The sequence below is a fragment of the Pongo pygmaeus genome, chromosome 1, assembly GCF_028885625.2.
Source record: "Pongo pygmaeus isolate AG05252 chromosome 1, NHGRI_mPonPyg2-v2.0_pri, whole genome shotgun sequence".
Taxonomy (NCBI): Eukaryota; Metazoa; Chordata; class Mammalia; order Primates; family Hominidae; genus Pongo; species Pongo pygmaeus.
In genome coordinates, this window is record NC_072373.2 from 34,339,726 (window position 1) to 34,366,059 (window position 26,334).

General features: G+C 36.2%; 1 protein-coding gene across 2 annotated transcripts in view; it reads right to left on the minus strand.

Moving 5' to 3' along the window:
* Nucleotides 1-26,334, minus strand: part of KCNK2 (potassium two pore domain channel subfamily K member 2) — a 237,320-nt gene that overhangs the window by 182,153 nt on the left and 28,833 nt on the right. The window contains exon 1 of one of the 2 annotated variants that reach the window (XM_063672212.1): nt 24,351-24,432. The exons of the other annotated variant lie outside the window; for it this stretch is intronic. Within the exon in view, the coding sequence (XP_063528282.1) occupies nt 24,351-24,354 (4 nt within the window). The 5' untranslated portion in view covers nt 24,355-24,432. Of the gene's footprint in view, nt 1-24,350; nt 24,433-26,334 lie in introns of those variants that run through there. 2 annotated transcript variants of the gene reach the window in all.

Here is a 26,334-nt window from a genome sequence, read left to right on the forward strand (position 1 = left end):
TAGCTTAAATAGTTCATTGTGTTCCTAAATTTATTATTGCATATTTTTACAGTGATGTACCTAAGAAACCAGATTCTGTGCTAATATTATTAGTCCCATATTTTATAGAGAAGGTAATTTATATTCAATGAACACCCAAGTCATCAGAACAAAGAATGAGTTTCAAGTGAACACTGTGGACTAGATGATACAAAAGTAACACACACTGCTCTCGGGCATGTAGATAAATATAGGTTCATAATTTTTTTCTACAGCTACTCTGATCTTCCTCAAAGCCCTTACCTCCTACACGGCATGAACGTTTCTTAAAAGGAAACCGGATCTAATTAAGTTTTAAAGTATATTTTTGAGCCAATAATGTATACCCCGCATCTAGGTGTTACTCAGTCCTTTGGGAACATTTGCACTGGCCTTCAGACTCTTTTCTTCTTTTGATCCTTTCAAAGACAGTGTCTAGGCTACAAGAAAATATTTACCTCATCTCTTGGTGGCAGGAGGTTAGAAACAACTGGTCATGCCACGCCTTCGTTGTGCATTAGCTGATGCCTCTGAAGTATCAGCCTGGTCTCTCCTGGAGCCTACTGCTAGCATCTCCCCTTGACTCCTCTGGCCAATACATCTAGACTCCATTTTCTCTGCTTAGTTGCGGCCGAGGTTCTGCCTGCTCATTTAGCCTCCTCTCAGCGCTTTCTGGCTGGCACTGCAGACTGAATCTCTGCCAAGTCTACAGGTCCAGGGCAGGCCTGTTGGCTCTCACCTCAGTACCTGAGCCACAGGGAAAGTGAAGGGAGCAAATATCACAAATAAGAAGAGGGAGTACCTCTACTTTCTACCACAACCTGGACACTCCATGTCCCCGGCCATGCTGATGTGCTGTCAACTGTGTCGGAAGCCCCACGCCCACCTGTCTACATTGCCTCAGCACCTCCCTGCTGGAGGGTCTCCTCTCTAAAAGGGAACAGATGCCACAGAACGTCAGCCATGGGTGTTCCCCAGGCTTGTGTAACACATACATCTGAAGTCCTGGGGTTCAGACCAGAGGAGAGAAGAGGATGCATTTCTGGATTCTGACCTTCTACCTCCCAGTTCTTCTTTTCTATCTTTCTCCCCTTGTCTAGGCCCAGATAACACGGTCTTTTCTTTTACTTCCTCTTCTTTTTGCCCATAAATAAAATTCTGTGATCTAGTTGGGCCAGGTCTTTTGAAACATTAAATGGGAGATATACAATTTTAGAAAATCATTTCTCTTTCAACAGTCTCCAAATGTTTCTAATCCCAATTTCACCCCAAGGCAGATGGATACCTTGAGCTGACTTGGGAGAACTGTGGGTACATTGAAAGTAGAAAATATCTTATTAATATTTTTCTCTATATAATATATCATGTTATTTTTCTGACTATTGACTTAGCAAATTTTACTCATTACTAACTTACCAAATTAAGGGAGCGCTCGGAAGGCTTTCAGACTTATTGGCTTAAATATAGTGTTGATTACCTATAAATTTCAAATACTGGCAAGGATTCTGTGTTCAGAGGTTAAATCATTAATTCAGCAGCGTTCACTAAAGTAATAATTAGGTTCAGATTATATGCTGGACACATCTCTTGGCACTGGGGAAAGATTCTGTGAACTAGATGGGCAAGGCCTCTTCTCTCCTGGAGCTAAAATTCTAGGCATGGGGGAAAAAAAAAAAAAATATATATATATATATGTGTGTATATATATATATAGTGTGTGTATATATATATACACGTATATGTACATACACACACACATATATACATACACTCACATACACACAACAGAAAAACAAGTGAGAAGAGCTCATGTAAAGAAACAAAATAGTGGACTGTGACTCAAAAGACTGAGTGACTTTCACGTGGAGTGGTAATCTAAAGCCCCTCAGAGAGTGACTTCTAAGCTAAAATCAGGATGACAAGAAGGAGTCTGACTATGAAGACAAGAAAGAAAAGAAACAGGCATTCAAAAGGCCCTAAAGGGGAAAAGAACAACACTTGGCAAGTTCAAGAACCATAGAGAAAAACATCTTCACTGTGGCTCCAGGGTAGATTGCAAGGAGAAAAGTGGAATGAAATTGGAAAGGTCAGCGGGGCGATTATGCAGGGCTTTGCAAACAAGGAGAAAGGGTTTGGATTTTAAACGTAGTACAATGGGAAGCCATTGCAAAGGTTTAATTGGAAATGGGGGATGACTTTATCTTTGAAGAAAGATTGAAGGAGGCAAAAACAGAAACAAAGGTCGTTATAGAAATCCTGGTGTTAGTGACATAGTAGTAGAAACAGGTAGCGGATAAGTTTAGTGCATGCTTTGGAAGTAAAAATAACAGGATTTAGAATTTATTGACAGGTGAGAGAAAGAGGAATCAGGAATTCTCTGAAAAGATATATAGAGGAGAAAAAGCATATATCCATTTCCAATCTGCATAACTAATGGTCCTGGATTCTGTCTTCAATTAACTCTCAGCTCCTGCTGCTAAAAGACACAAGTGCAAGATGCAATCCTGAATCTCCTAAAAGGAAAAGAGTAAGGGGGAAAAAGTCACAAATATGAGGAGTGAGGACCTCTGCCAACCAATGAATAGGTGAATAGCAAGTATTTATCTAGTGAAGGGGCATGGCTGTGAGAAGGACAGAGAGATGGTATCTTTTGAAGAGAGCTTGAGGCAAAGCTTCAATTAGGTCCACTACCATTCAAAAACAAATTTCTCATGTTCTCCTTTTCCCTTTTCATTCCTCATAGTCTACTTTCCCACTCCCTACTCCTGGGGCTGCTTCTCCATCTTTTATTATTCTCACTTTTGCCCTTCATCATCCTCATCATCATATTGTCAGCATCCCCCTCACCATCACCCTCATTGTCACTATTATTCACTGAGCACTAAACTGGTACACATTTATTGTCTGAATTATTTCTTGCAGCTTCCCTGTAAGGAAGATACGATTAACCCCCTTTGGGCTTGGTGAGATGAAGCAGCTTGCCCACAGTTGCCGGGCCAGGGAGCAGAGCGAAAATGTGCAAACAGGTCTGTCTGACTCTGAAGCCAGTGTTCTCATCCTGTCCTCCATTGCTGTGCAGCACCCTTCTCCTTCCTGCACTGCCCTTTCTCTCCCTAATGCAGCCCCCAAGCTTTCTTCTCTTACCTTTGTTTCTTCCATCTTGCCATTGTTAATATGGAATTTTCTATTACTATAAACAGAAAATAGAAGCTATAGACTATTCAAGCAGAAAGAACTTCAGTGGTGGAGTCAACACAAAAGCAGGTCACTGTAGCTTCGACTCCACAAAATCACTGTTCCTAATGTACAGATACAGATTGAGGCAGAAACCATGTATTTTACTGTCACCCATGTGGGTCCTGCCTCAGCTGTCACACCCAAAGCCATGCTGTTTGCAGAGACTCTACTCCTTCTGCCCTGATCTCCAGTTCAGTTCCTCTGCATTTATGGGACATTTGTCATATGCCTAACCAGGGTTATAAGCACTTAAAAGATCATTTTGCATCTTTTTTTAAAAAAAATAAGATTATCCTTTAACTCTTCTATGCTTAAATATGCATATCTCAACTTCACTCCAAAAAAAAAAAAAAAATACTTGTACCTCTGGTTTGCTATTGTCCCAAGCATGGGCTGAATCCAACTTTGGGGTAATAGGCAACACAATGAATATAGCCAGGAAATGGCTAGGGGCAGGTTTAGGAAAGGAGTAGTAGTGTATACATTTAAAAAAGAATGAAAGGGCAAAGTAATAAACTTACACAAACTCACTCTTAGCTAGATAGATGTTAAGTCATTTACATGTAGTTCTTAAATAAACATTTTAGATAAATACTCATATTATTCCTATTCTACCTATAAAGCAGTTCAGCTTCTTGGATAGTAAGCAGGATTTGAATGTGGTTCTGTGGTCTCTGCAGCCTGACTGAACTTTTTACCCCATGTACATCCTGCCTCGAAAATAGAGTGGATGACTGGATGTGATGGCTCATGCCTGTAATCCCAACACTTCAGGAGGCTGAGGCAGGAGGATTATTTGAGTCCAGGAGTGCAAGACCAGTCTGGGCAACATAAGGAGACCCCATCACTACCAAAACAAACAAACAAACAAAAAAAGAGTGGATACTATCCTTTACAAATGTTTTATACATTAAAACATTTAGATGACTATGGCATTATTGTATTAACTCATTTCTCTTCTTTTTTTTTTTTTTTTTTGTGACTGAGTCTCACTCTGTTGCCTGGAGTATAGTGGCACAATCTTGGCTCCCTGCAACCTCCACCTCCCAGTTTATGTATACAACAAGGTACTCTAGATAATCCTATGCCTCTAGTTTTCTTTTATTTTTAGTGTCATTATAAGCCACCCCTTCAGGTAATATGAATTTCCTTTTTTTTTTTTTGAGATGGAATTTCGCTCTTATTGCCCAGGCTGGAGTGCAATGGCGCGATCTCTGCTCACTGTAACCTCCCTCTCCTGGGTTCAAGCGATTCTCCTGCCTCAGCTTCCTGAGTAGCTAGGATTACAAGCATGCACCACCATGCCCGGCTAATTTTGTATTTTTAGTAGAGATGGGGTTTCTCCATCTTGGTCAGGCTGGTCTCGAATTCCTGACCTCAGGTGATCTGCTCGCCTTGGCCTCCCAAAGTGCTGGGATTACAGGCATGAGCCATCACTCCCAGCTGACATATTTTTAAAAATGAAACGCAGATGAATTTATCTTTGAGGTGACCTTAGGTTTTAAATGTGTCCTTTAGGATTTTCAGCCCACAAGCCATTGTACGTAAAAGAGAAATCTCCAGGAGTTTCCTGTGCCACAAGAGAAGAACCCATCAAGGACGATGCCATGTATAATCATTGAATTTAAATTTCCATGTTCATTGGTTGTAGCCATTTCTCAAGTACATCAAAAGGTCAATGGCAGGTGCCAAGCATTCCTCTGCTAGACTTAACAAACATTCCTACCAGATACAGAAGTCCAACCAGGAAGCAAAGCGTTTGAACTGCCATGAATGGAGGGTGGGAGGAGAGCATGGAAAGAATAAAGACTAGAAAACTTTCTCTCTTTATTCAAGTGGAGAAAAGTGAGACCTTAAAGAATATAGGAAGCTGTAAAGGGCATCCTGGGGCCTATTTTACTTCCTCATAATAAAATGAAAGCTCTTCAACCAGTAACTAGAAAAGCAGGTTCCTTTCCTTTGTTACCTACATGAGCTCCTGAGAATGTAAATGTACCTGAAGCTACAGAAGCAGTTCTGTGGGGATACCGTATTGCATCTTGTTTAAAACCAATGAGCAGTGCAACATTCCTTTGTTAGTTCTTTTTCATAGCTTACGTTGTATTCATGAAGAACTGATATGTGTCATATCCTCTGCGAAATGGGAACACATTCTGAGCACGTAGTGAGAATTTCTCATTGCAAACAGTGATTGGGACATAAAAGACACTTGTGTAAAGGTGCCGTAAACAGACTCAAAGAGTGATAAATCTTAAGTCTTTCTTTGAGGTGTACCCAGGTATACTAGTGGTATATTTTAAGAGACAAAGTACCATAGATACTTTTAAAATAACACAAACTAGTTATTCAAGGTCAAAACTTTCACAGTTTCCATGTATTTTAGATTTAATAATAAGTTATGATATTCATATAATGTGCTTAAATAAGCAATTCATCTGATCCAATTACCACAGAATTTTAATTCTATGTTCATTATTCAGATTAGTGATTTAACACTTGAGTTGTGTGCTCAACGTTCAAATTAGTGATTTAATGATATGGTTTCATGAACATTCACAGTATTTGGTAAAGACAAGTAGAAACAAACCTTGTGGGAAGAATACATTAGAAAAAATGAAAAACAATTTAAAGTACACATGCACTGAGAAGAGTCTTTTTGAGCAAGCCTTGATTGGTTTGTGTGGAAAGAGGCTAAAAATTTCCCCCCTATAACTCAAAACCTGTCTCCATTCAGGTCATATTTTCATTGTCTCCACAGATTTACACGGTTTGCGTTATCACTTGTTATTTATAGAAAGACACACTGGCTACCTTGACACAGAACTTGCAAACTTTTCCCTCTGCACAGTAACTCATGGTTGGTGCTTTCCTGTCCCCAGCAAAGCTCGGTAGAACAGTGGTGGGTGTGCAGTGCAGCCTACAGGAGAATCGAAAATCTCAAACATGCATTTGGTATATGTGTGAGGAAGCTAAGTTCCCTATACACTGAACAGAATATAGCACCTTTTATACTCATGTGATGAATTATGTATTCCTGGTGCAGGGATGGTCCTGAAGACAAAGCAGCCTTTGAAAAACTCTCACCAGTTTTCCAAATTGGCCTGGGGGTTTCTGCAATCAGAGCTAACATTTAAAAGGAGCTGTGTGTAAGTAACTCTTTCAGACTTGGTGGAGAAAGACTCAAAACTCCCTTTGACAGTCTTCTAACTACCAAATTCCTCTCCACCAAAGAACATGACATTGACAATTCTGCATTAAGGGAAATCTCGGCAATCATAGGTTTCTTTAATCATGAATTAATACCTAGAGAAATAGCACAGCTCGAATAATATAGCTGCAGCCCAAAAATTACAGACTTGTATCTTATGGTGTCTGTGCTATCATTTATTTAAGGTGAAAACTGATTTTGATTAACTGAGAAAACACACAGCTTTAAACTCCTCAATACACTTAAAGCACAACAGTCAGGGGTTGTACTTTGCTTTTTGGAGATGGAGTCTTGCTCTGTCGCCCAGGCTGGAGTGCAAGGGTGCTGTCTTGGCTCACTGCAACCTCCGCCTCCCGGCCTCCAGAGGTTCTCCTGCCTCAGCCTCCCGAGTAGCTGGGATTACAGGCATGCATCACCATGCCCAGCTAATTTTTGTATTTTTAGTAGAGACAGGGTTTTGCCATGTTGGCCAGGCTGGTCTTGAACTCCTGGCCTTAAGTGATCTGCCTGCCTCGGCCAGGGATTGTACTGAGTTCAAGAATATCTATCTAAGGCTTTTGCTCTACCTTTGTAAGCTAGAAACATAATGCAAAAGAGAGGAAGCATTCATTTATTTATCAATTTTTCATTTGCTAGAATTTCCTGGTTGCAATTGTGATTTGAGTTCAAGCATAGAAATATCACTTTTCCAGAGGAATTCTCTGTTCAAAAAAACATTCAATATCTTGTACATTTAACATCTTCCACCATTTGTTTTAATTTGCCTTGTCCACTTTATCTCTTATCACCTACTTGTCTGTTCATTCGTTCATTTACTGCTTAGTCAACAAAGTTCCCAATGGCTAAACCCAGGTCCTAGCCCACGCTAGAGCCTCAAACATTTGTCAGTTGACTAATTCATTTCTGCTGTCTCCCTGCTCACCACCCAGAATACCTAGGGAAGATGCATCAGTCACTGTCACTCTTATCGCAGGAGAATTTCCAGGAGACACATAGCATTCCCTTCTGAGAGTTTGGTTTTCATGTCTTTCCATGGACTTGTTCACCTTGCCTGCATTTTACAGATGGAAGCCATAGACTCATCGTTAAATGGCTGAACTAACCTGCACGTCCTGTACCTATATCCTGGAACTTAAAATTAAATTAAATTTATTTTTTAAAAAAAGAAAAGAAAAGAAACCAAAGAAACCTGTAGGTGAGAACATGAGAAGTTTGCATCCTCTGACTTTGGAGAAAATGAGTAACTTATTGCTCATCTCCTGCATCCAACCATCCAACTTTGACATAACTACTGTTTCCAGAAAAGAAATAAAGAGGAATCTGGTACTCTGGCAAAAACTCAAGAGAAATATCCACAATTATGCTCATCTATCATATGCTACTTAATTCTACCCAATAGTCATGATGCAAAACTGTTCCTCCTCCATTCTTCTTCATCACAAAAATAAATGACTAATAAATACTATTCTCTCATTGCTGATGTCCCAAACCTAGGAATCTACAATCCTTTCCCACGACTTCTAATCCAAGGTTTCTCAACCTTGGCACTGCTGACATTTTAGGGGGCTAACAATTCCTGTTGTAGAGGGCTGTCCTGTTCATTTTAGGATATTTAGCAGCATCTCTGGCCTCTGTATGCTAGTAGCACCTCCACAGTTATCACCAAAAAATGTCAGCATACATTTTCAGATATCCACTGGGGTTGAAAAACACCCACTGTTGAGAACCACTGAATCTAATAGCAAGTCCTGAAAGCTGAAATTCCAACGTGTATCCTGAATCTGAATCTCTCCCACAAAATCCATCATGTGACCTAGATCTAAGCCGCAGCTTCTCTCACTTGGACCACTACAGTCCTTTTCCATTGCATCCCATCAGTCCATCCTCTGCTCTATAGGCAGTGTGATATTTTTAAAACTGCAATCAAGTTATGTCATTTCTCTTCTTAAAAACTTCCAATGGCTTCTTGCTACATTGAGAAATGCTCACTCTACCACCACCTAGAACCAACCTCCCCCTATCCATGATTCTCTAGTTTCACCGGCTTCACCCTGTGTTAATTTTTGGTGTGATAACATTCATCATCTCTATTTGAAATTATATTACTTGTTCTTTTTTCACCTGTCTCACCTGCTATAATATAAGCTCCATGACAGGAAATCCATATTATTTACTGCAATATCACCCATGGGCTAGAGCAGCCACCTAGCACATAGTGGGTACTTAATGAATGTTTGCTGGATGAATAAATTACTAAATGTTAAAAATAATAATAAATGTTATCTGTTTGCAGGTGAGCATATTCTTTACTTAAAATAATATCTTGTTTTTATATTACCAAATCTATTCAAAACAATCCAAAATTTTCTTATCTCACCTCGAATTAAAGTATAAACTGTTCCAATCACCTGCAAGATCCCCCCGGAGCTGGACAACTACTACTTTCTTGACATGATTTTCTAACCCTCCCATGCCACACACTTCACTCTAGCCATATACGGATCTTCTTTTATTCCCAAACATGCTACATTCCCATTTCAGAACCTTGCATCTGCTGCTTCCCAAGCCTGAATGTTGTGCCCCAGATATTCCAGAACTCACTCTTTCATGTCCTCCAGGCTTCTGGTCAAGCATCCTCTTGTCATAAGGGCTGTCATCAATTACTTTATAGACAGTAATAAGAAAGAAAAACCAGCTCCTGGCTACTGTCAGCTTGGAGCTGCCCTGGCTCTAATGGCTAGGTATGGCATTCCCCTTTTGAATATAAACAATTTTATAGTACACCCACATTTGACAAATTTACTCTGTGATATGATGGATCAAGACAAAAACAAGACAGCTCTATAACTGTGTCTGAGCAGAGAAAAATTAATGAAACACTCAAATATTTTCCTTGTTCCTGCTAATATGAGTGACTGCTATCTTTATCAATTTTAGCCTCAGTACACTTTGTTCCTTCCATCTTCCACATAAAATTATTAATATTAAGATCCATGCATGGTGGTGCACATCTGTAATCCCAGCTACTCAGGAGGCTGAAGCAGGAGGATTGCTTGAATCTAGGACTTCGAGGTGGCGGTATAAAATGATTGCACCTGTGAATGGCCACTATCCTCCAGCATGGGCAACAAGACCCTGTCTACAAAATAAAAATAAATAAGCTTTAAAAAGATTATTAAGGCAACCATAGAATTGCTTTGACTCTTTGACAGTACTCAATCAAGATCAAAACCACACTTCCTTGAAACATTCCCCAAATCACCTCATACAAGCTCAAATCCAATAATAAGCCCCTGTTAACAACCTATTACTGTGACATCCCACAGTTCCCCATAGTGTAATGATGCCAGCAGCTAATAAACTCAACTTTGTTCAACTACAAGTTTGTTTACAGTGGACTTGCTTGGAGGACATCGGCAATAGCAACCCCCAACTCCAATGAGCACTTAATATGACCTTAAGTAAGGTGATCATATAGCTCAGTTTGCTGGGGAGATCCCAAGATTACACCTCTTGATTTTATATGTCATTTGGTTATTGACAGTTCCTCAAAAATGTCCCAGTTTGGAAGACAAATTGAACATAGCTTTAATCTGCACTATTTTTTTCAGTGGCTTGAATCACCATCTGGTACATCAAACTTTTTTTTTTGGTTCTGTCTCTCTCTTTTTTTCTCTCTCTGTATCCTCCCTTTCATCCTATTCCTCTACTAAAATATGAATGAAGAAAGTACAGGAACTTTGTCTATTTCTTTTTATTGTACTGTCCCCATCACCTATAGGACTTCTTGGAACAGAGAAGTCTCCCAGCAAATATCTGTTGAATGACTTAGCTAATGAATAGTTACAACATAACGCTACAAGAGATCTTCGAGTTCGGAAAACTTTTTGAAAAATCATTCAAACCCCCAAATCAGTCATTTTTCTATATACTACCATGTAGAAACTGACATTAAATACAGTACCATTTATGATTACTCCAAATAAAATGAGATACTTAGATATACCCTTAACAAAATATGTATAGAATCTCTATGCTGAAAATTACAAAATGTTAATTAAAAAAATCAAAGGAGACAAAAAATAGAATTTCATGGGTTAGAAGACTCAACATAGCAAAACTTTCAATTCTCCCCAGGTTGATCTATAGGTTTAATACAACTCCTATCAAAATCTCACCAAGGCTTTTTATAGACATAGACAAGCTTATTATAAAATTTATGGAGGAAGGCATAGGCTATAGGATAACTGAAACAATCTTGACAAATAAGAATAGAGTGGTAGGAATCACTTTACCCGATATAAAGACCTATTATAAAGCTATAGTAATTAAGGTAAGGTGATATTGATGGAAGGATAAACACATAGATTCTGAGAACATAATAGAGAACCCACAACTAAATCCACACAAATAGCCCCAACTAATTTTTCACAAAGATGTAAAAGCAACTTCATGGAAGGAGGAAAGACTTTCATCAAATGGTAAGGAAGCAAGCGGACTTTCATTGGCTAAAAAAATAAATAAATAAATAACCTAAATCTAAACCTCATATTTTATTCAAAAATTCACTCAAAATGAATTATGTGCCTCACTGTAAAATGTAGAGGTGTAAAACTTTTAGAGAAAAATAAGAGAAAAGCTCTAAGACCTAGAGCTATGAAAAGGGTTATTTGACTTGACACAAAAAGCACAATCTATAAAAGAAAAAAATTAATAAATTGGACCTCATCAAAATCATTAACTTTTGTTCAGTGAAAGACCCTGTTAAGAGAATAAAAAGACAAGCTACAGACTGGGAGGAAATATTTGTAAACCATATTTCTGACAGTGGACTAGTATCTATAATATATAAAGATCTCTCAAAACAGTGTAAACAAAATCTTGATAGAAAATGAGCAAAAGACAGGAAAAACACATTTCACTGAAGTGGATGTAAGATGGCAAGCAAGCACATGAAAATATGTTTAACTTCATTCAGCCATTAGGAAAATGCAAATTAAAGCACAATACAATATCTGATAGTTATCACTATATATCTATCATATAGGCTAAAATAAAACTTAGTGACAATATCAAATGCTGACAAAAATGTGAAGAAACTGGATCACTCATATAATGCTGATGGGAATGTAAAATATTGTACCTACTCTGGAAAATAATTTGACAGTTTCTTATAAAAACATGATCCTAAGACCCAGCAATTGCATTCTTCCACATCAAGGAAATGAAAACTTACATGCTCACAAAAACCTACATCAATGTCCATTGTGGATTTATGTGTAATAGCCAAATACTGGAAGTGCCCCAGCTGCTCTTGATGGATGAATGGTTAAACAGTTTGGTACATCATGCCATGGGCTACCACTCAGCGATTAAAACAAAGTATAAGCTATTGATACATGCAAACTCAGATGCATGTCCAGGCTGGGATGAATTCTCCCAGGCTGATGCAGCCCGAGCAGGGAACAGAGCTTTATGAATTAGTAGGGCTGGATTTTAATCCCGACTATCCTCTTGGTTGAGCACTCAATGGTAAGGCATACTCCTAGCAAAAAAGGGCATACAATTTACTCTGGATATTATTTGTGTAAAACACTTGTGGCCCATTTGACTTGAATAAAATTTAAGTCAAAATTCATACAAGCCTTTTTAAAAAACAGAAATGTGAGAGAGGTTTTGTTTTATTTGTTGTTGTCGTATGTGTTTGTTGCTAAAGTATGATTCTTAGCAAGACGCAAGATCAGCTGGTGTTAGACATATATTCAGAAAACCACAAAGGCTCTGAAAATTTCGCATGAAATTTTCCCTTTAATCACTAAGCATTTCTTTTTAATCTCACATCACTGGAGTTCTCATGAAAGCTTTTAGTCTGAATGCTACTCACACTTTGCTTAGAGAGAAAACAAAAAGAGATTTTCACAATATTTCTTCTTCAATTCTATGGTTAAGTGCTGAACTGATGACTTAGAGTCAATACCAAATTCACAATTGATAAAAGAAAAAAGTATAACTTTTTTTGTAATTAGTAGTGATGTATCTGTTGATGAGGGATTGTACGCAGCTATGTGTTCATTCAAGTATGGGAAAAATAAAGACTGTTTTCTTAAGCCAAGGAGGCCAATATTAAAACCCAGGAATATCTTTGAAGGCCTGTCAAGTCAATAAACTTAATTGGAAATAATATTATCAGAATGCTCACTGACGTTACTCCATAAATTCTGGGTTTCTGATCAATATCGTTGGTAAAATTCCATGAAGAAAACAATATTGTGGGGGAATTCTCTGCATTTTCATCTACACACATTGACTTTCAAACTCTGCATAGTGTGTGAAACACCAGCTTATTTGCCTCCCTTGATACAGATCTAACCACTCTTCACAGAGTTCTATCTATAGACATAGAATATATCTGTATTGAAATATTTCATTCCATGTAAAAATTGTTAAGGGAAAATATGATTGATTAGATGTGCAAGATAAGAGCTGAGGTGTATGCATTATTAAAACAAGAGGAAAAGTTCAATTACTCTAACATGTAAAAAGTAATTTTCAGAAGCTTGGCAAATTTTCTAGGATATTTGAAGTTTTTGTACTAATAGAGGGAGCAAACATCAATACCATTGCTTACATTTCTTAATAGGATTGATGTATATTCTGAAGTTATGATTAAGATTAAAGACTTAAAAATCAAAGAAATCTAGGTTCAAATTTAGATTCTGTTATTTGCTAGGTGTGTGACCTTGGGCAAGTTACTTAATCTCTCGAAACTTCAGTTCCTAAACCTTACTATGCCTCAACTCTAAAATGAAGATAATAATGTTAACTCTTTATTCAGTTGTTTTGAGAATTAAATTAGAAAATTCAAAGATGTTAAAGTTCTGTATCTTTTAAAACTAATGCAAAATGCTTAGCACAATGGCCACATGGCAAGTATTCAATTAAGACGTTATTTTTATTAGTATTGTCCAAAACCCACTATTATTATGATAATTTATGCTAATATAGCTGTCCATTTTCTGTGTTAAATCTTTTCAAGGAGAACATTAAATCATATTTAATTTTCTGCAAGTTAAAATCAGGCAATAGTTTCCCATTATGATGCTGAAATTTCCAATTTTGAATTTAAAAAGCAGCCACATTCTTAATTATTTTCAATGTTTTCCAGACTCTAAAGTTGTGAAATTAACTTTGACTTGATCATCTTAGACAGTTTCTAGAACACCACTATAGAGATATTTTTAACCCCTGAAACAAGAGATATATAAAGTCATCATTCCATTTTCAGAAATATTAGTTTCTCTTTTTACAACAAGCTTAACACTGAAAGTGATCTATAATCTGCTCAAACTTCAATACTTCCTTGGATCAAAAGCTTGTGACAAGCAAGCAAATCCAAAGCTCAAACTCATATCCCACGGTAAAGTCAAGAATACATCTTTAGATGTAATTTTTTCACCATTACCTCAGTCTTTAAGTCATGTTATTTCTGTTTTTCTAAATTTTACATAAGAGGAAGACATAATGTCTTATTTATACAAAGTAATACAGATTTTAAAAGCTGAGAAAACTGATCTGAACCTATGAATATGGTGATAATCCAAAAAAACCTGTACCTGTTTATTCTAACAACAGCCATCTCCTAACTGTGCTATATGTAGTTTTTGGCCTGTGAGCTTTCAAAGCTGAAAGTACAAGCAACAAAATGAGTATTTTATATCAGAAAATGAAGCCTCCCCAAGTTCTATATGCTTAAATACTAAGATCAAACTTGACCTTAGTCAAATATAGTCCCCAACCATATTCACAACACCTGGAAAATGTTAAACTGATATAGCATTGAAAACCAAAATTCATGAATATATACATATATTTGTGTATATGCATATACTCTTCGAGGATTTTTCCCAGATATATACCTTTTTATGCCAGGGGCCATCTCTATTAAATGTAGAGCTGCTGTATTTCTCAAATCATATTTTCCAAATCAAAACCATTTGGTAACAGATATTTCTATTCACTCCAGAGGACAATTCCATTAGGCCTATTTTCCTGGCAATGACCTAGAATTTACAAGTCTGAGTACAGCTTAAGACCTAAATATTTGTAAATCACTCCCATATTGTGAACAATTCTTGTTATACCAGATTTTTCCATGGTTACGTGAACCATTAATATGTGTAATTCAACCAACAGAAAGCTGTAGAATTCTATGTGTTAAATTCTGGAGGTAATTTTACAATATAATATGTGTCTGTGTTTTGCTAGTGGTGAATTCTTCGACAGAGTAATTGCTGCAAATTGACTGTACTGATATTAGCATCAAGGGACACATTCATAAAACACACATCAGCACTTTTACAGAAGTCACACATTTGTCAGCACAGCAAATCCAAGGACAACAGAATGGAAAATTTATTTATAGGTGAGAGCCCAGGAAAACCTATTGTGAACACATAGAACATCTTGAATAACTATTAAGGGGCATTATTTTATTTAAAAAAATTATTCAAGACCACATTTCACACAAATTAAAGAGGGCTTTTAGATAATTCAAGGACAGGTTTTTCATATGCTGTCTAACAAACCAAACAAGGGTTATATGGATATTTTCAGTTATTTCATATGCATTTAGGAATAACCCAAGATATGCATAATCCTTAAAAATCATTATCTCAAATATTACAAGGTCATCTTTTGATGAACAGCAACAAGCAGGATTACAGTTCTCTTTGAATTTCAGTTTGCAAAGGAAAATTGTCACATTCAGAAATGAAATTAGATTTCTCCAGCAGCTCATACAGGGGCATAATTAATAGTACAAAGACCCAGACAAATTACACCCCAACTCCAGTATTGGGTTTCATATTGGACTACCAAGGGTTATTTTATTGATAAGAATAGTTGCTGCCTCACAATTTGGATAGTCCCAAAGTTGCCTTTAACTCTGTTCATCTTTTGTTTTTTGTTTTTTATGTGTGGTTTTTTTTTTTTTTTTTTGGTGTTTGTTTGTTTGTTTTTTGAGACGGAGTCTCGCTCTGTCGCCCAGGCTGGAGTTCAGTGGCACGATCTCAGCTCACTGAAAGCTCAGCCTCCTGGGTTCACACCATTCTCCTGCCTCAGCCTCCAGAGTAGCTGGGACTACAGGTGGCCGCCACTGCGCCCAGCTAATTTTTTGTATTTTTTTTTTTTTTTTTTTTTTTTAGTAGAGACGGGGTTTCACCATGTTAGCCAGGATGGTCTCGATCTCCTGACCTCGTGATCCACCCGCCTCGGCCTCCCAAAGTGCTGGGATTACAGGCGTGTGCCACCGCGCCCGGCCTAACTCTGTAAATCTTTTAAGAAATTCTTGCCAACTCGTCATCAACACACATGTGTGTGCACACACACACACACACACACATACACTTATCCCCAAGTACCTAGTTATAGAAAACCACCACAGCCCATCAGGATCCCTAATTATGGTCCAACTTTTACATGTTCCCATCAAATGGTATCAATTTGTAGTTCCACTTTTTCAGGATTTCACTTTTTACTGCATGGTATTATAACTGGTGATAACTGGTTAATCTATTAATTAAATCAATTAATGGGTTACTTTGCCAAGCAACCACAACTTCTAATATGCACCCTAATAGGAAATATCTACCTATAATATAGGTATTATTGTTATTATTATTATTCCCATTTGATATGAGAAAATAGAGAGACACAGAGAACTAACATGCAAATACAGGTGCTGACTCAAAAATCCCATGTACTTTCATCAATTACATCATTCTTTCCAAAGGGAGCATTGAGACATTACTAGGTGTTTTGTTCAACTAAACCAGGGAAATTCTGGGCTAAATAAAGATTAACAGATTTCTTCACCACCAGAATTCCTAGATCTGATGTTTTGTACAAAGCACCAAGAAGGGTATAATATTTATACTGCTTCTGAAAATTATTAACATGTGGTTGCCCTTTCTCTTCTTGCTCAGACTATCATGTAGGACTAGTATTTTCCTAAACATACTTTGGAAAAAAAAACACCTCAGAGTATATGGTTCTTTTCCATATTCATTAATTTATTGTACTTAAAGAACCTGTACATTTTTGTAACCTTGTGTCCTTCTTTGACTCAGCAAAATTTCTCTACTATTTCTTATTTTCTTCCATTATTCTTATTTGTTATCTTTGCTTGATCCCCTTATTTTCTACATCTTTTGGAGATTCTTATTATACATCTATCTTTTCTCTCATCTTTTTTATTGTGTTAATATTTTTGGCATCATCTACAGATTTCTTGCATTTGTCATTAGTGTTGCTAAGTCAATTTGGGGGAAGAATCTAACTTTTTTTGTTTACTACCCCAAGATTTCTTTAGACTTCTTATTGTGGTAAAATATATGTAACAATAACATTTTAGCATTTCATCCAATTATAAGTGTACAGCATATAGCATTAAATACATTCAGATGGTTATGCAAGCATCTACCATCATACATCTACAGAATTTTTTCATCTTCTTCAACTGAAACTCTGTACCTGTTAACCACTCTGTTCCTCCCTCTCCCAAGCCCATGGCAACCACCATTCTACTTTCTGTCTCTGTGATTTTGACTACTCTAGGTATCTCATATAAGTGCAGTTGTATTTGTCCTTTGATGAATGGCTTGTTTCACTTAGCATAATGTTCTTATGATTCATCAATGTCATAGTAAGTGTCAGAATTTCCTTCCTTTTGAAGGCTGAGTAACATTCCATTGTATGTATATACCACATTTTGTTTATCACCCATCTGCTGATGGATATTTGGGTTGTTTTCACCTTTTGGCTATTGTGAATAATGCTGTTATGAATATGGTGTACAAACATCTGTTTGAGTCCCTGCTTTCAAATCTTTTGGCTGTATACCCAGAAATGAAATTGCTGGATCAATGGTAATCCTATGTTTAGTTTTCTGAGGAACTACCGTACTGTTTTTCACAGCAGCTATATTTTACAGTTTCACCAGCAATGCATAATCATTCCAGCTTCTCCACATCGTCTCTAACACTTCTTAATTTTTGCTTTTTTCCCTCTAATAGCTATCTAAGAAGTCACTTGCATTGTAAGAGGTGATTTGAATATTGACTGCTAGACCTGTGAGGGCACATACTGGTTTATCACATGATCATGGGCACCCGGAAAGTAGGGAATACACAGAGGCTGCATAGCAATAAACATGGCAAATGTTTGTTATACAATGTCATAAGAGATAACATTAAATTCAATACGAGAGCCTAGAATGGAAGGATACCTTGGCATTTTGTCGTGTATCCTTGTAAGTAGGAGCCATTGTGAATTTAGAAAAAGTTAATTAGGCTAAAACACAGGTATTTGCAAACAATTTTCTAGAGGTAAGCCCACTTAGGAAATGGTAAGATAAGTCATGATTTTATGAGAGAATAAAGTAGGTACATCAACCCAAGAGGGCTTATAAAATGAGACGCAGGATGCGATAAAAGAGGGAGAAGTAAAAGGTGACACTAAGTTTAGTGTCTTGAATAAGCATCAAGCAATAGTGCCAGTGACTGAAATTTTAAAATGTGATTGTAAAAAGAGAGTGTTTGTTCTTTCTACTCTTCTACTCTTATTCTTAGTCAAATTAATTCAGTGCTTCCTTTGTCTACTCATTTTACTTCTGCTGATGCCCTTTCTCAATGTTTTATTTGGACCAGAATATGTTCTTTGTTTCCACAAATCATCAGGCCCTTTTGACTTTATCACTGACACATCCTATGACACTCTGCTTCCTCCATGAACCTTACCAAGTTTCTTTTCCTACCCCTTGTTTTCTTAACCAGGGCCTCCAATGACAACACCCTGTCTGGGCAACCCACATCTACAAAATGCAACGGAATGATTTGTTCAGTATTTGTGCCCCTGATCTTATGTCCTATCTGTGTCTTTCTGCATAAATATTATTTGCTCAGTACATGTGCCCTTAATCTTATGTCCTATCTGTGTCTTTCTGCATTTGCTTAGCATACAGCTTATAGCATCTGATAGGGCTTGGCTCACCTTGAATTGTAGCTCCCATAATTCCCATGAGTCATAGGAGGGAACACGTGGGAGGCAATTAAATCATGGGGGCAGGTTTTTCCTGTGTTATTTTTGTGATAGTTAATAAGTCTCATGAGATCTGATAGTTTTATAAGGGAGAGTTCCCCTGCAAATGCTCTCTTGGCTGCCACCATGTAAGACATGACTTTGCTCCTCCTTCCCCTTTTGCCATGATTGTGAGGGCTTCCTGGCCATGTGGAACTGTGAGCCCGTTAAACCTCTTTTTCTTTATAAATTACCCAGTCTCTGGTATTTCTTCATAGCAGTATTAAAATGGACTAATACAGTATCCAACCTGATGGTCTATGACAAAATGATGTTTAACAGGCTGTGCCCTTTTCTTAAGTTACACACCTGAAAATATAGCTTGTAATCTTATTGGCTCACCTGAAAATCATCAATGGTAGAAATGAAGTCTTAATTTTGTGCATAATCCATGCACATATAAATTAAATAATTCAACACATAGTTTAAGGACAAATATCTGAGTTTAAAATTCAACATTTTCAGCTAGCTAATATCAAGATCTGACTGCATATGATTTTCTTGAGTGTCCACACTAAGGTAGATAGAGATAATATGAATCCCAGAAAGTTTCCCAACCTCATTTTAGGAAAAAGTTAGGTTGGCCTTTCCTATCACTGTGGATCAGAATTGCTCACAAGAAACAAAACTTACCAACACTTGATTTTTACCTCATTTTATACTTCTGAGATCCTCTCACCAGCTAACTATGGGTTAGCACATACTATGTACCAGGCACTCCGTTACGAACTTTATGTATACTATCATATTTAATTTTTATTACAACTTCTGGAAGTGGCTTTTATTATCCTCAGTTTATAGACAGGAAAACTGAGGCTTAGTGAAGAAAAGTTACTTACTCTAAATAAATCGCTAAGAAGTGGCAGAGCCATTTACTTAATCTGCAAAAAGAAAACAAAATGGAAAAACGAAATTAGGCATAATCTTCTAAGTGAGTGTTTGATTTCTGACACATTGAGTGCTGATGCTGGACATCTAATGGTTTTCCTTAATTTAGCCAGAAATAAGATGGTAGATAAGGAGAAGAGTGAAACATAAGAATGCAAAAGTTTAAAAGGAAGTGAAGCCTTGGGTCTGAGGTCTCATGCTGTTGCTTGAAGTTCTCATTCGGACCTTCTTTTCTTGGCTAGTTCAAGTTGGGAACGACTAAAGAGCACTCCACACAGAGCATGGTTCCTTCACATTTGCCAGACACAGATGTTGCCCAAACAGCGGTGTCCTGTCAAATGTTGGATTTGAATCTCAAACAGTCGTCAGAATTTGATATGTCTGTTGTATATTTTAATGCTGGTGGGCATTGAAAGTTGATATCCGGCTGAGTCTCAGTTACAGATGTGAGAACTGGTTTGCTCAAGACCTCATAGCTAGCAAGTGGCCACACTGTATCTAAACCCACAAAGCACTTCCTACTACATCATGCCAGTTCACAGAGGTAGTCTTCACTTCTAGTGATAGCCACTTGTCTGCTTCATGAGCAGATACTTCCATTAACTGGAAGTATCTCTGTTTCTATTAAGCCCCAGGATCCCCATTAGTCACACAGTTATGTAAATTGAGGCTCTGAAGGAATAATTATCTTTCCTAATACTAGAAGCTGAGCCACATCTGGTGTAATCCTAATGAATAATGGTCTTTAAAGTCAAACTGGCCTAGGCTCAGATTCCATCTTGCCATTGAACTAGGAGTGTGACTTGCAGAGAGGTTGCAAGTTATGCAACCTCTCTAATCATCTGTTTTGTCATCTGTGAAGTGGAAACAATAGTATTATTTGTCTTATGGACACATTTTAAGAATTAATGGTAAAAGCAGATGTTATATAACACTGTGCTTTACAACAAGTTTCTAAGGCTGATAAGTTATTATTTTCTTATTAGATGAGGGTATAAAGCAGAGATAGGTTAAATAACTCACCTAACATCCCATAATGCTAAGTGGGGAGTTCACATCCAACACAGACTGCCTGACTGAAAAGCCTATGACCATGGTGTCACTGTAATGTAATGTAAAGTACTTAGCACAGGAACTGAAATACATTAAAACCTCAATCGAGAGCTCCTTCTCTTATACCATGCTTATCCCTCCCCACTTGTAAAAATGTCCAAAGAATGGCATTCCATAATGTTCTGCAAAGTGGCACTTCCAGATTGCTCAGTCTCCAGTTAATTGTAAATCACTGTAGAAATTCCACTCTCCTGGAATGCAATAAACAATGATAGAAAAAGCCTTCATTCATCCCTCCTCTGTCCCAAGCACCTAGATCTCAGGATATTCAGAGAAGATGAGTTCTCCAGGATGTGAATAAAAAATTATTAGAAAGCAAATTGCATGCGATGGCAAAGATCCAAGTTCTGAACTATCCACAGTCTGAATTGAGAAAAGCACTTGTAGAAAGGGAATTTAAAGAGAAAAAATACTTAAATCATCCATTAAAAAAATTGTGTTTGGTTTCTGAGGATAATGTTAATGGTATTCTGAAGTCATAAAGTGTTCTCTTCTCTGCCTCCTCTCTAAGTTTTGTGATTACCTTTATATTTCAATTGAGTTCCTCTATCAAATTACAAAATAGCTTACCTTCAAGTTACTTCTCTCCAATATCCAATACTATGTTATTTGGCAATGATTCATTTCTAGTTTGGAATATAATGGAAACATAACTATAGATGGGGTTTATTGCAAAACTAGAAAAAAGATTCTCCCAAGAGGAGGTGCTAAGGAAATTATTATATAACTCAGTGGCTTCTCTGATAAGTGGCTGATCGAGCTACCCTTCATCTTTCAAGATTAATTTTGTTTTTCAAGATTAGCTTGTTTAAAAAGGAGTATATTCAAGTTGGAGTAATTTTTTTTAGGTCAATGTAGTTGATAAAGGTTAAAGACCAATCAGTACACCAAATGGCCCTCACTTGTTAGCTTTAGTGTATGGGCAAGACTTACAAATTGATTCCAAATTTGATTTTGCATTCTTATAGATAGTCTTAAAACAAAATGAATAATTACTATCTGATTTGTATCTTGTTTTCCTTCAGGTACAAATAGTAGGCACCTTTTCATTTCTCCGACATTGTCAGTCCAACCTAAATTCTACCTGAACTGAAATCTTCATTCTTTTCTTTTTGATAGCATAATTGCTTCCATGGCAACAACAAATGTGAGTATTCTCTGCTGCAGGTAAAAATGATCATAACATATTGATAAACCATCTTAAGATCCCATTTTTATGTAAATGACCTTATAACAGAAGAGAGAGAGAGGAGAAATAGAAGCAAATAAAATAGCATTCAAAAAGCAGAAGTGCTGGGAATAAAATGTTTTTCAGTGGTTTCAGTGATGTTTAAAGAAGGATCGAATTGAGAGAAAATTTCAGATAATCATACACATTTATCATTAATGAAGAACATTTCTTTAAAATATACCAAAGAACAAAGGAAAAGGCTTCCCTGTTCTAGAAGTATAATCCATTGGTTCTGTTTTTTTGTCCCTTTGCAAACCCATTGGGAACAAAATTAGATATATAGAGATTAAAAACAAGGAGTGACTCCAGAGCTTGTCTTCAATGCTGGAAATGTTAGGTGAATCTTTAGACAGAACTTTCTAGATGATGTTCACAAATTTAAATTTAAAGAATAAAGTTTGGACCCAGAAAATGGAAGGGGCTACCCACTGAACATACTATCTCCATTCACTCTCAACTCTTACCACAGTTCTCTGTCTCCTGAAAGCCCAGCACCTGCTGGAAACAGCAAGTAAGACCTTCCTAGATGACATGAACAAAAGAGTTGTGAACTTCCTTCATGTGGGACCTGACTAAAGCTCAGAGGACAATATTGATGAGCCCTAAGGCAAGGAACTGAATGAGGACTACTATAGGGAAGGTTTACTTGCTGAGATTCTTAAAGCCCTGGAGGGGATTGGTGGGTCTACAATGTTCCTAATGAGATTCAGGGTCTCTAATCTCTGAAAAGTTGCAGATAAAAATAAAGATAAAGAGTTGAAGACAAAAAGGTAGACTGCATTTTCTGCTCTTGCCCCCAGATTAGGAGAACATAAGGAGACTGAAGAGCTAGAAGCTTCTTCCTTGTATCTTGGAAGAAGACTGACAACCTACATCACTGAACACACCAGCTGCCTTCTACCACCTAAGGTGTATCTCAAGATATAACTTAGGTATATCCTAAAGGATATCTCAAGAAAAAGAGAAAATATAAATAACCATAATTATGAATAAAAGAGATTACTATAGATTCTACAAGTCTTAAAAAGACAATAAGGACATATTCAGAAAAAACAATGCCAATCAATTTGATAAAATTGGCAAATTCTCTGAATAACACAAATTATTAAGAATTATAGGAAAAACTAGATAATCTTAATTATATTACTATCTTAATATTCATTATTAATTGTTAAATAATTAAATTCACAATTTAAAACCTCCCACAAGGAAAAGTCTAAGCTCAGGTAACTTCACTGGTGAATTCTGTCAAACACTTAGTAAGAAATAATATACACAACTCTTTCAGAAAATAGTGGAGAAAGGAATTTTAACATTTTTAACATTTAACGTATGAGGTCAAGATAACCCTTGTCGAAATCTTGCAATGACATTATAAAAAAGAAGACATGAAATCAATATCCCTCATAAACTTAGACCTATAAATCCTTAACAAAATATTAATATCTCAAACCCAGAAATATATAATAAAGTCAATTCATCACAACCAATCAGAGTTTATTTCAGGAGCATAAGATTGGCTTAACATTTGAAAATCTATCAGTATAACTCACCTCATTGAAATAATAAGGATAAAGTAAAGTCATACAATCATTGGAATAGATATAGAAAAATCATTTCACCAGTCATTCATAATCACAAAGAAAAAGCTCTCAGCAATTTTCTAAACCAGATAAATAATTGACTACAAAAAGAAAACAAACAAGAAACACCAAAACCTCATGGCTCATAGCACATTTAAAGATGAAATATTGAATAATAAATGCTTTGCCCTTCTAAGATCAGGAGCAAGATGAGAATATTCATTCTTACCACTTCAATACTGGACTGGGATTTTAGCAAGTACAATAAGGCAAAAAAAAAAAAAAGGAATAAAAGGCATTAAGAATGAAAAGGAAGTAAAATAAATCTACAGATGGCATCACTTAGTAAATTCTAAGGCATCTACAAAACAAATATTAGAACAAATAAGTGAATTTATCAACGTTGCAGGATACAAGCTCAAAACATAAAATCAGTGTAATTTCTATATACTAGTACAAACAATTGGAAAATCAAATTAACTAAACAATAACATACACAAAAACATCAAAATATATGAAATACCAAGGGAAAATTTAATAAAATGTTTGTAAAATCTGTACATTGAATACTACAAAACATTGTTGATAGGCATTAAAGATATAAGTAAATGGAGAATTATAACATATTCAAAGATCAGATGAATCAATCCTGTTGACATAAATATTCTACCCAAACTGATCTACAGATTTAACATGTGTCAATTCAAAATCTAAACAGGCACACTAAAGAAATCAACAAGCTGATTATAAAATATATTTTAAAATCCAAAATATATAGAATAGCTACAACAAAGTTAAAAAAAAAAAGAACAAAATTGGAGAACTTTAAACTAATGTTAAAACTTTTTATGAAGCGAATGTTAAGATGGGGCCATGCTGATGTAAAGATAGAAAAATAGATCAATGGAACAGAATAGAAGTTCAAATAGAGACTTACACATAGATAGATGACTGGTTTCACCAAAGGCATCAAAGAATTTCAGTGGAGGAAGGGAATGTCCTTTCAACAAATAGTGCTGGAACAACTGGATATCCATATGGAAAACAAATGAATCATGATGTTTATCTCACCATACACACTCAAAAAATCAATTTGAGGGGAATTACAGACCTAAAAGTAAAAGCTAAAATTATAAATTTTCTAGGAAAAAAGAAACACACACATGAGAGCATCTTCATAACCTTGAAGTAGGCAAAGATTTTTTACACAGTTAACAGAGAGTACTAACCATAAAAAAATTATAAATTGGAATTCATCAAAATTAAAACCTTCTGCATATCAAAAGACATTGGTGAGAAAATGAATAGACAAACAGTAGACTAGGAAAATATGTTTCCTATGCATATATTTGACAAAAGACAAATACTCAGAATACATTTAAAAAAAAAAACTCCTCAAAACCAATCAAAATCCGCAATACCAAATGCTGATAAGATGCAGAGCAATAGAAACTCTCATTCACTGCTTTTGGAAATGTGAAAATACACAGCTGGGTTCGAAAGTAATTTAACATTTTCTTATAAATTTAAACCTATACTTACCATAGAAACCAGCAATCTCACTTCTATTTTCACAAGTGAATTGAACACGTATGTTCATACAAAAACTTCCCCACCAATGTTTATGGCAGCTTCATTCAAATATTAAAAACTGGAAACAACCAAGGTTTCATTCAACAGGTGAATGCATAAACAAACTATGGTATATCTATACAATGGGTTACTACTTTTGTGCAACAATGTGGATGAACCTTAAGTATATTTTGCCAGGTGAAAGAAGGCAGACCAAAAGACTACATATGTAAGATTCAATCATATGACATTATGAAAAGGGCAAAACTATAGGAAAGGAGAACAGATCAGTGGTTTCCAGGAATTGGGAGATGAAAAAGAAGACAACGAAGGAGCTACATAGAGTAATTTGTAGAGTGATTGAACTATTCTGTATGGCACTGGGATGGTAGATTCATAACTCTATGCACTTGTCAAATTCTCACTGAACTGTACAATACAAAACGTGAACTCTGCAAACTTATAAAAATTGACCAGAATGTCAGGGGTTGACAGGATAGCATGTGGACTGTAACAAACAACTCTTACAAATGTTTGACATTACATCACTGAAAGGTAAAAATGTTTTTGACTTAACTTTGGGAAATTGTTTTTACTGGATACTATAAGTACAAAGACAAAATTATGTGTACACAAACACTAACTCAAGTTGGTAAATTTGTTTCTCACAGGGGTAGGAGTTAGCAAATTTGAAACTATTTGTATACTAGAAGTGAACAAATAAGTAAATAAATTGTAGTAATGGAAGCCAGGTTTTTCACTGTCAGAGAAAAAAAATGTTACAAATAAGCAATAGGTGAGGGCAATTAGAATCCATGATGCTGGATTGGGATAATCAATACAAACATGAATGCATGTATATTTTAAAATATTATGGATAAGTAGATACAGAAATATAGAGATATGTATGTACATGGGTTAGTAAACATTCATACATTCCCTTGTTCTGTCCAAAGATAAAGCAATATTAATGTAAAGATAAAAAATAGATCAATGAAATAGAATAGAGAGTTCAAATGCAAACTTACACATAGATGACTGATTTCAACAAAGGCATCAAAGAATTTCAGTGGAGGAAGGAAATGTCTTTTCAACAAATGGTGCTGGAACAACTAGACATTAGAATGACTTGAACTACAGAGACTGACAGCACAAAATATTGGCATGCATGTGCAGCAACCAGAACTTTCAAGCCCTCTGGTGATACTGTAAAATGATAAAAACCCCTTCAAAAAACAGATGGTTACTTATAAAGTTAGATATATGCTTACATTAGGATTCAACTACTCCATTCTTAATATTGAATCAAGAGAAATCAATAAATAAGGTCACAAAAAAACTTGTACAAA